An 11,762-nucleotide genomic window follows, 5' to 3' on the forward strand; every position below is an offset into this window, starting at 1 on the left:
CAAATTTTTGCACTGCCAGTTTTCACATTTGATTTAATTTCATACAACTAAATACTGCTTCACTAAAAATCTTTGTTCGGAAAACACCCCAGCACTCAGATGTTCCTGGGGAAATGAAAGACATACCACTGTTATCTTTTTTGTTGAAAGTAGAGTAAATTATTATGCAGGCAGAGAGGGGTTCACAAACTTTTTCATATGACTGTATGTAATAGAATCCATTATTGTAGATTCATTACAATTTATAATATTGTGAGATAGTATGAGGTTCATTTTGTAAGTTGCTAGAAAAATGAAGTCATAATAAAAATTAATTACATGCAGTGAGAAAAGCAGTGCAGGTCACCTCTTTACCAAAGGAACAAATGGACAAAATTTTTTTGTAGTAGCACTAAGAAAGAAATGCAGGATGCATCACAGTGATACAGGCTAATATATATATTATATATATAATGTAAACTGTAACTGTAAAAGTTTGCTAGTTTTAGCAAATATATAATTATATATTTGCTAAAACTAGTAAAATTTTACAGTTCAGTTTCTAACATGTGACAACTACTATTAAGCATCAAGAAATATAGATTTGGAATGTACACTCACATCCTGCCATTTTTGCTCCTGTTCTTGAATTTTTTGTTTCACTTTCTGAATATCTTCATACTGAATTTCAGCAACAACAGGCATTTCCTCCGTCACATCATTCAGAGATTTACTCCTATATGTAAGTAATAAAAGACAAATACATGAAACTAAAAATAATTTGACTAAAATTGATACATGTAAGTTGACTTTATCAAGTCATATGTACAGCTCGATAAAAAAAATGAACTTAATACAACTGTTTTGCAGTAAAACTGACCAAGAAGAAAGTATTCAAGGTATTATAAAATGTGTAAACACAGTTCAACAGTCAGAAACAGAGTACACACTTTCAACAGCTTTCTTAATCATTTAACATTTGAAGTCATTTTAAATGTGAATATATAATTTATGTTATAAATCAGTATATTGCTACTTAAACCAAGAAAGACTAACACTATACAATGAATAATAAGGATGACATAGCTACTAGTGTACTGAGGTGAGTTGGCGCCCTGCCCAGGGTTTATTTCTTGCCTTGCGGCCTGTGTTGGCTGGGATTGGCTCCAGCAGACCCCCCCCTTGACACTGTAGTTAGGATATAGCAGGTTGGATAATGGATGGATAACTACTAGTGTATTAAACACAGGAGTTTATGGGCAAGTAATGTAAAACAAAATGTAAAATGCAAATAACTAATGTAAATGTTAATGCAGACATAAAATGTAAAATGCAAATGAATAAGATAAATCATCATAATGACTCAATGTCCGAACAGTTCAAATAATCAGGAGTACGAACTAAGAAATGCACAACTGCTTGTCAAATGTCCACTTATAGAGGGGTTTAATTTCTTTTTTTGATTTTATAAATGGGTTTATTAATTTGCCTTTATTTTTATTAGTAAATCATAAGGGCTTATTTTATTTCAATGACTGAAGCAATATTTGTGAACACTTAAAACAAGTGACAAAACTATTCACTACAAAGACCATTAATCTTGGAAGTTATCTGAAAAAATTCTGACTGCTGGGAATTTTTACTGTTGTGAATAAAGATACTTAAAATTACACAAATATGAAAAATCCAGTAAACTTCTTATAAAGAATCTACATACTTGGGAGAACAAACTTAAGAATTACTGGCATTACTATGACTTAGAAAAAGCAATGTTTACATAGTTTAAGCAGTCACAAAAGTTGCAGCTTTTACATTAGCCATGCCTGCATTAGTCAAACAACAAACGCACATATCAGCCATATGGAAGACGCAAACTTAAATGAAACACTTCTGCAAGCATAAACATGCAGATGAAGTTATATTAGCAAACTGAGGATTTACTGAAATCCTTTTTAAGAATGAATTTTACACATAAAATATCTTCTAAACATTCAACACTAAATGGCAGATAAACATGTCCAACTCTTCGATTTTCTAACATATTTGGCAGCAACTAGTCTAAAACCTAATTCATTACTACAAAACATTGTGTCACAAAATTTTATGAATCACACAGTCTCTGCTTGCTAAAGTTTTTTTCATGAAAATAATTTTAGGAACCTCCAATATGTGAAACCAAGAATATAGATCACAGGAGCAATTTACTTGTAAGTATTATTAATTATTGGACAAAAAGGGGGAGGAAAAAAAAAAAAAGACAGCCAAGGAAAGCCATCCAGGCAATGTTTTGAAAAGATGCATTCATGCTGCCACTTCCTGTTTGGAAACAAAACTTACCCATTGTATTCAGAATACCTTTGTAGTAGTCTAAGAAATGAAAAACAACCATAAATAAGTATATACATTCCTCCAACATTCCCAAGTGTTGTGTTCAGCTCATTAGAATTTTATAACATTTCACTCAAGAAAGGCCAAATTCTCTTCAGTCTTGTTAATCAATTCAATTTAATTCTTATGTTATTATCTTCCATTACCAACTAATGAGTCCTGATAAATAACTATAATGGAGCAACAAATGCAAATGAGGACTTTAAGATGTATTACATTCCTTCCAAGTGTGTACAACTACAGGACATATCCCCAAATATTGTAGAATTGGCTGTTACATCCCAAATATGTGTAATGGAAGCATGTGAAACACAATAAGAAATGTAACATCAATGGAAAGACGCATCTGACAAAATTTCAAAAGATACATAAATGACGAGAATCATCACAGGTTAAACAATGGATCAAAAACGGGCCCACAAATTTTTATTGTACAGAAATTCACCATGTGATTTCTGTGCATTCTTATGTAAAATGCATGAAAATAAAGTGGGTATAATAACCAGCCAAAACTGCCTCTTATAAAATTTAATTGGTAATTCCTGTTTTCCAAGCATAATTACCTCTCTTCTTCCCCTCTGTTTATGTAAAATTGTTTATGGAATACAATGGTGACAAGAAAAGTATTTAAAAGCACACAATGTCTATATTTATTACACAAGATACAAACGGCATATTAATACAACAGTTAAATGTTACATGCATAGTTAAAATATACAGTATAGGCATTTCAAAATTAGTCAAAGCCATTTCATTGACTTCTAAGAAATTCATAAAACTGAAATACATTTTCACCTATTTATTTGATGCTTTCATTTTACACAGGTAATATCTAACAATTCAACATGATCCAGTCTTTAACATTATACATTTCTTTCCTTCAACTGTTCCAAGAGATTTTGAACTCATTTAATTGTATGAATTTTAAAGTGAAATTTTTGGTAATTATACATTATACTAGAGAGCAATTAAGCACTGGAATTCCCAAATAGCATGCTTTGATATCCACAAAATACTGCAAACTGATTAAACTCACAGCACACATTATGTTATTTGCAAACTGCACTCTCCAAGTAATATTTATAAACCCTAACCTCTCCACCATCCTCCTCTTTTTGAATCGTTCCCTGCTGGCTTCACGAATTGCTTCCCACTTTTGAAGGTCAGCTTCATTACAAGAAAGAACATTTGATATCTTTTTTGAAGAGTACGATGTTGCTTGATTAGGGGTTCTATAGGAATTTTTCAAATGTTCCTGTTGAAAACCATCATCTTTTCTGTCATCACATAATGGTATGTGTGGCTTACACAAAAGCTTAGACTGTAAACTAGGAGGTAGGTTCCAGGGTTCCACAATATAGACAGCATGGTAAGACTCCGGTGTATCAGACAGCTGGGCTTTCTGTTTATATGAGCCACGATTGACTTTACGAAAGGCCATGTCATCCTTCCACAAATCTGGAATTAATGATTTCCCATAATGTTGCTGCAGTATTATCTTGCTTTCCGGTCCCAGGAGTTCAGCATTACCTCCCCTGTTACCAGCAGAGCACACAAGATCCACATTGGTGTGGAATAACCGTGTTCTACGGACAAACATGTCATCATTTTCAAGGTCTGGAAAAATTTCAGAATGATATTCTTCATCTGGTAAATTTTCAGAAAACAGGAAGGAGAACTGGTGGCACTTTACAACTCTAGGACCAGAAGTGGGATCAAGTCTTGCCACTATGGCAGGTGATTTTACTAAATATGCATGTGAGTGGTCACTCAAAGTGTAGTGTTGCACATATGGACTAGAAGCAAGTAGGCAAAGAAAGAAACACAAGGGAGAGATAAAAAAAAAAAAAACCGAGTTGAAGCAATCACTACTTAAAATACCATTTTACAATAATACAATTATTAGTTTCAGGAAAAACAAATTCACAGGGTGAAAGAAAGACTCTTTCCTGTTCTGATGTCAGAATTTTTAAAGGGGGTGGGGGTGAAAACTCTACCAAACATTATTTCTATTAATTTACTTAGAAAAACAAAGATAGGGAAATTATCAAAAAAAACTGAGCTCTGTTACATTCACAGATTTAAATATGATATTCCTATAAACATTTTAGTTAACATTGGAAATGTGCACAAAAAGAATTGATAATTAAAGTTCATGCACTTAAGACATATTTATGAAAAAGCTACAGCAACCATTATGACATGGTTTTAGAGGAAAGGCTTCCTTGTTGCTTCAAATTTCCTTAGCACTTTGGGGTGCATATTGTACTGAGAATCCAGCATCTGCTGCTCACAAACTACTGAAGGACAACTGAAAGGATTGCCTTCATCATCTGAATCCACTTTTCCCATATCATATTTTCTTCTGCTAAGATGGGGGAAAAGATGTAGAAGAAATCAAAGAACAGAACTGACAAAATAAAAGACATTCTGAATTCAGATAAAGCCTCCAAAACACACCAAATTAAAAGAAAAACCACTCAAATGTATGGGTAAAAATAAGTAGATGTTTAGTATAACAGAAAAGTAAACAGAAGGAGAAGTGGAAGAAAGTGGAAGGTTATTTGGTATATATTTTTTCTCATCCTATACTTGGATTAATATCAACTAAAAGCACGTTGCAATACACCTATATAGTAGGTATAGGTGTTCAGAATGGACGAATTAATGTATATTTGCTCATTTACTCATTTTTACATAAAGACATTATTTTTGAGTTAATAGTCGGATGCAACACACTAAAACTACCTTGAGTCTTTTTAGAAATTGTTACTTAAGTTGGTCTACTTTGATGCAACAGGACAGTGATGCATTACACTGCTAAGTTGATTGCTAAGGAACAATTAGTTAGGTAGTAACTTCAGACTGTGTCTTTTGTTTAGTTTTAGATCCCCCCGATAATGGTCTCGGGAAAAGGGGACATATGCCGGCCGGGACAGACCAAAAGCAGGAAAAGGGAACTGGCCCAATCTCAGACTTTCACAGGGCACTGTTCCCCAAACATTCACATTGGGCTGGCAGAATTTCAAATTTGGATTTAGATTAAAACAATGTCCTTTGCTCAAACTAAACTCAAAGAGGAGCATACAGTACACAGGACAAAGAAATGCAAACCAGCATTTATTATCAACTACAGAAATGTAATGTCCCTTCTAAAACACAACTTTTGCAATAAACATCCGATATGCCATATTTTTCTTTACTTCACTGAAAAACCCATTCATTGAGACAAGATAATTGTGTGTTAACTTCCTAGCATACTCTGTTTTAATGAGCAAAGGCCTGTTTGTCAGCAGGAATATCAAAGCTTGGTTATGTTGAGAAATCATTCCTTTATAAAACAGTTTCTTTTGGCATAATTGAATGTAACTAGCACTGCCTGAGGAGAAGGAATAAATAAATACTGTTTAAACTGTTACTTCGCTTAAAAAGTACTAAGAAAATGCCCTATATTTCCCAAGGAGTGGCACAATTTCTTTCAGTGTATTTCAATGCTGACCAACCTGAATCCCTGAAGTTTTTTATACCAGGGTCTACGCTGTGATCCAAGTTTAATCTTCTGGATATGGTTCTCTTCTTCAGGAGTCCAATATTTTGGAAGAAACCGGTCATATGGTATATTCACTGAAGGAATAAGTGCCAAGCCCATTTTTCGAACATAAAGGTCATCTTTGTGAATATCTGGATCGCTATTTTCCTCCTCATCTTCCTCAGAGGAATGGCAAAGATGATTCAAGTTCATCTTCTCTGAAGAATGAATATCCATCTCGAACCTGGAACCACCACACTGCATAGGAATGCTGCTTAAAAACCACCCAACCAAGTAAGGCACACAATATCTTGAATGGACAGCATGCAAACTGTCAAATTAAAATTGCTTGATGACATATTTATCAATCAGGTTAGTAGAAATTTTAAGCAGAGGATACAAATGATTTAATATGGTCAAATGGTCTTACATGAAAGAAACATAAAAAAGGACATTTATTAAAGAAATGCACATTTTTAGTAATCAATTACATATAGCAAATATGTTGTCATTACAAGCAGGGTTAATAAATATACACTGCAATATGGCAAAATTTTTGCAGCACAACATCATCAAATTATTTCTTATGCCTTTTCTGACCTGTCAGACAAGAGCTCTGTGCCATCCTGACAGTGTGTTCTAGACCATGGATAGTCTTCACCAGATGTTTGCAAAGGCACTGCACACTTGGCAGAACTAGAATATTTCTTCATTTGGAACTGATAACAGGCCAAATCATCTAAAAAGACATTTGGCTCAGTCTGCCCCTCTTCTTCCAAGCTGCTTCCACTTTCAGGATCATAATGTAGATTTTTCAAAGGAAGGCTGTTTAGAAGAACTTTCTCATTCTGAAAACTGCTTTGCTGACAAAGAATTCTGTCACTGAAGCCCCATCCCCAAGAACGACAGCTTTATGCTATTTACAATTGTTTTATAAAAAAAAAGACCACTTTAAAAATGGAAAATGCTACAATATAATATACCAAGGCACATAAGAAAAATACATTTCTCAATCAAAATAATTCCAAAATAAGAGAGTTTTTGCTTAGGATCTGTAGACAAACAAAACACTAATCAAAAACTATGGAATACCAGATACATAAAAAAAAAAAAAAAGTCAAGCAATTATTTATTGCCTACAATAACAGTTACGTAAAGGAAAAGATTCTTTACATAAGAGAAAGTATACTGTTTAAAAGAACTATCTGAACTATATACATTTCTGTAAATGCAAGTTTGGTAACAAGAATACCCAGCACACTCACCTTGAAAATGATCCATCTGGCTCTGTATACATAGGACTAGCCCAGCTTCTCCTATTGTCTTCATTTCTTTCAAGTCGTTTTTTCCTCAGTGGTGCTGGTACGTAAACAGTGGTTTTGTTTTTACCAGGCAGAAACTGATTGAAAGGTGTTGTGCTCTTTGGCTCAGCCAGCCCCACTCGTCGGTAGAGCATATCATCTTTGTTATCCATCATTCTAAAAGGAGAATCAAACTCCAGGTCACTTCCACACCCTAGATGGGGAGAAAATAAAGAAAACTGTAACAAAAACCGGTTTTGAATTTGAGTTTAGTTTCAAAATATGTAAGACAAATGTAATGACACAACAAGCTCAAAAGCAAAGCCTGAAATGGGATGCCACTTTAAAAATCCTTTCCTTGTAAATTCACATGAAGCTGTAAATGGAGGCTGAAATAGTTTTCATGTAATTGTTATTATTAACCATTTTAAAACTCATAATGAGATCACTTCACAAACAGATGTGGAATTTACTGGAACCTCTCATTTGCTATGACAAATATGCAGCTACAATATTTCGGATTTGAAAGGACGATTGTTTTTGTTGAATTCCATTGACTAGGCAAACACAAAATGTGATATAGTCACAACCATTGTATACGGAACATAGCACATCACTCAGCAGAAAACTATAAAGCAGTTGAATACAAAACTAAACATTTTTTCTTTCAACACAGTAACATTAAGGACAACAATTCTAAACAATTATAAATATTCAGATATTGCAATATTTAAACCTACAGAACTCATGGCTGATTTTCAGATGAAGAACAGTGTATGTATTGTATTTAGGTAGTGTTTACATATACAGTAATTACAGTATGTGATGCCAGTTTACCAAGAACTGGAGCTATTTGACATACAGTACTGATATATATATGTATTATTTATATTAGGGTAAAATATTATATATTTATAGAAACGCTGTACAAACCTGTTGAAGGCGGCAGCTCACACCCCCTCCGTCAGGAGCAGGGAGAGAGAGAGAGAGAGAGAGACACACACAGAGAAAAACAAAGTCAAAAATCAATACGTGCCCTTTGAGCTTTTAAGTATGCGAAGCACCCTGCAGCATGTCGCTTCACGAAGCAGCTGCACACAGAAGGTAGCAACATGAAGATAATCTTTCAGCATTTTTAGACGAGCGTCCGTATCGTCTAGGTGTGCAAACAGCCCCCTGCTCACACCCCCTACGTCAGGATCAGAGAAAGTCAGCGCAAGAGAGAGATAGAGAAAGTAAGTTGGGCAGCTTCTCAGCCATCTGCCAATAGCGTCCCTTGTATGAAATCAACTGGGCAAACCAACTGAGGAAGCATGTACCAGAAATTAAAAGACCCATTGTCCTCAGAAATCCGCGAACCAGCAAAAAATCCACGATATATATTTAAATATGCTTACATATAAAATCTGCGATAGAGTGAAGCCGCGAAAGGCGAAGCGCGATATAGCGAGGGATCACTGTATACTGTATATATATATATATATATATATATATATATATATATATATATATATATATATAAATATATTATATATATATAAATATATATAAATATATATATACACACTAGCAAAATACCCATGCTTCGCAGCAGAGAAGTAGTGTGTTAAAGAGGTTATGTTAACATACATATACATACACACACACACACATATATATATATATACTAGGGGGCTCCGCCCCCTGCTCGCTTCGCTCGCCAACCCCTGGTGTTGGGAATGACAAAGAGCGTGATGTATGAATGAGATATAGAATAGTGTGACGGTGTAGATGATGCAAATAGAAAGCAAACAATAAAGTGTGTGGCACAGTGTAAAGGTTTATTGGAAAATTTCTTTGTACACGCCGTTTAAGTGTAAAAGGTAATTCCAGGTCAGAACCTGTAAGGTCAATGAAGATGGTCATTATCGTGATCAGAGTCAACTTTGTCAGAGCTTAGAAAGAGTTGTGTCTCTCCAGGAAGTAATGGAATGACTTGGGTATTTATGTTTTCCACATTAATATTTTTTGGACATAATATAGTGCGTTGTGTTAAAAGGGGCATTTGGTCTAATGAGATTGCTGTTCCAAATCTCTGTGTAACTAAGTCGTCGCAGATAAAGGCTTGAGGAATTGTAATAATATGTGGCTGAAGTCCATCTGTATTCGTGAGTGTACCATCTCTCAGTTGTAATAAGCAATTGTTATGATCTGGTTCTGGACATCGTATCTTTTTTACTAACTGTATCTTTTGAAAGCAATGCCAATTGTCTGCGTATTTTAAGGTGCACTGAACAATAGCCGAGTGCATGGCATCTGGAAGAATAGCTAATCACTGTCTAAAATCTCCTCCTCATAAAAGTACCTTTCCTCCAAATCGAATATTATTATTCATAAACGTTTGTAGAAGTTTATGAATGGTGTTGAGTAAGTGACTTCATGCCATTGTACATTCATCAATAAACAACATTTTTTGAAGACGGATGTCACGTGCAGTGCCACCGTTAATGTTCATAGTGGATACCGATTTGTAGGATCTAATGCAGTTGATAAAGATTTCACTTTCAGGTACATCGTCAGTTATAATCTTCTGTAGATATTCAGTATATGAATGTAAAGAAGGCAGTCTAATTTGACCCTTTTGACAACAACGTCTAAATGTATTACTTGTATTGCCAGTTGTTTCTTCAGGGAAGTGAACTGAATGACAATGATTGCAAATGACATTCATTAATCCGAATGAATTTTCCTGGTGTATGTTTTGCTTGTGCCGCTTGAGAGGCGCGTTGTTGCATATGTAGTATTTGGGACGTGTTGTTTTGGAGCTGTAATCGATTTGCCTGTGCTGTGTGAGACGCCCGTTGTAGCCTTCGCTGCCATTAACGTATGTCTGAGACGGGAGGTGTTTCGTTTTGAATCCGTGCCTGTTGCGATGCAGCACTTTGATTGACAGTTTGCGTCATGTGGATCCAGGATGTAGATTTGTGCATATTTGCGTTGTTGATTTGTTTCAGGGTGCTCTGTTACAATGCGATGCAGTATTTGTGCACATAAGCGAAAGTAGTATGGGCCATTGCCTTTTGGTGGCCTGATATTTACTAAAAGCAAATGAACTATTGTAGGATCTAACGCAGTTCATAAAGTTTTCACTTTCAGGTACATCGTTAGTTAGAAGCTTTAGTTGTGCTTTGCGTTTTTGGAGTCGAGACATTTTTTCTTTTATAAATATGGATAAGTAATAAGGAGTATTGCACTCACTGTTAATATGGAGACTTTTCTTCGGTTGAACGGTTAATAGTGCCTTATTGTAATGAGATCCACCTATGCTGCATAGCCGTCTATTTTGTTGTTTCTTTCGTGTTCGTGTGTTTGTTCCTGTTATCCTTTCCTTTTCGTTTTGTACCCGTGACCGTGTATTCATGACTTGTTTCTTTCTAAGGAGGGTCGCAGTCACTGTTAATATGTTTCCTTTTCTGCAGTTGAACGGTTAATAGTGCTTTATTGTAAGGAGATCCACCAATGCTGACACCTATGCTGTCTAGTGTGAAGGTGCTGACGTTCACTTTAGAATATGTGGCTTTGGGTGTGACTTCTTATGGATGTGGTGGGGGGGGATTGTTGAGGATTGTTGTCGCGCGAGCGTCTTCTTTCTTTTTGTGTTCCTGTGTCTTGTTGAATCCCCCTCTTTGTGTGTGTCCCGTCCCTCGCTTGTAGGGTCTGTGGGGTGGTTTTGTGTTCTTTTTTTTGTGTTCCATGGGCTTGTTGAATCCCCCTCTTGGTGTGTGTCCCGTCCGGTGCCTGTAGGGGGGGGGGGGGGGGTGCCTTGCTGTTGTGCGCGGGCCTGTTTTTTTTTTTTTTTCGGGTCTAGTTTCGTGTGCAATGTGTTTCGTGCTTTTCCTGCGTTTGACTTTGCGCCTCATTTCTCCTTTTTGTATGTGCTCACTCCTTTTTTCTGTGGTCTTATCCGCCACTCGCGGCCCCTCATCCGCCTTTGTCGCCCTCTTTTGTCCGCTTTTCTCGGCTCCTCAGCCGACTCTCGCGGACTCTTTTTGCGCCTGCGCACTACGTCTTTTTGCATGGATTACAAGTGACATCAAGGGCCTTTTGAACCAGAAAAAAAGGGCTTTTAAAGACGGTGATCAGCATGAGCTAAAGCGCGTGCAGAAGGAACTCCGAGTCCAGCTCAGGGCGGCGAAGGAGCAGTACAGGAGAAAGCTGGAGCAGAAGTTGCAGAACAGCAGCATGAAGGAAGTGTGGGATGGGATGAAGATCATCACTGGCTGCAGCTCGAAGCAGGGTACCACCATCGAGAGAGACGTGAAGAGAGCAAACCAAATGAACATCTTCTTTAACAGGTTTGACCACACTAACCCACTCTCACCTCGGAGTACTGCACTCTCTACACATCCTTCTGCTGATACCAACATAGGAGAGACATCCCCACCCACAATTACAGCAGCGCAAGTGAGCAGAGAGCTGAGGAAACTTCGTGCCAGCAAAGCAGCAGGTCCAGATGGAGTATCGCCACGACTGCTGAAGGTCTGTGCATCAGAGCTGGGGGGTCCTCTACAGCGCATCTTCAACCT

At 36.4% G+C, this 11,762-nt stretch overlaps 1 protein-coding gene across 15 annotated transcripts in view; it reads right to left on the reverse strand.

Moving 5' to 3' along the window:
* lmo7a (LIM domain 7a) overlaps positions 1-11,762 on the reverse strand; it is a 192,011-nt gene that overhangs the window by 33,522 nt on the left and 146,727 nt on the right. For 10 of the 15 annotated variants that reach the window (XM_051927296.1, XM_051927295.1, XM_051927301.1 and 7 more), the window contains exons 9-13: positions 7,162-7,411; positions 6,497-6,721; positions 3,462-4,163; positions 2,317-2,346; positions 601-715 (exon numbers count right to left, since the gene is read on the reverse strand). In XM_051927296.1, coding sequence (XP_051783256.1) covers positions 601-715; positions 2,317-2,346; positions 3,462-4,163; positions 6,497-6,721; positions 7,162-7,411 — 1,322 coding nt within the window. The remainder of the gene's footprint in view (positions 1-600; positions 716-2,316; positions 2,347-3,461; positions 4,164-6,496; positions 6,722-7,161; positions 7,412-11,762) is intronic. The other 5 variants (XM_051927306.1, XM_051927308.1, XM_051927307.1 and 2 more) reach the window with 3 other exon arrangements.

The sequence above is a fragment of the Erpetoichthys calabaricus genome, chromosome 4 (genome assembly GCF_900747795.2).
Source record: "Erpetoichthys calabaricus chromosome 4, fErpCal1.3, whole genome shotgun sequence".
NCBI lineage: Eukaryota > Metazoa > Chordata > Cladistia > Polypteriformes > Polypteridae > Erpetoichthys > Erpetoichthys calabaricus.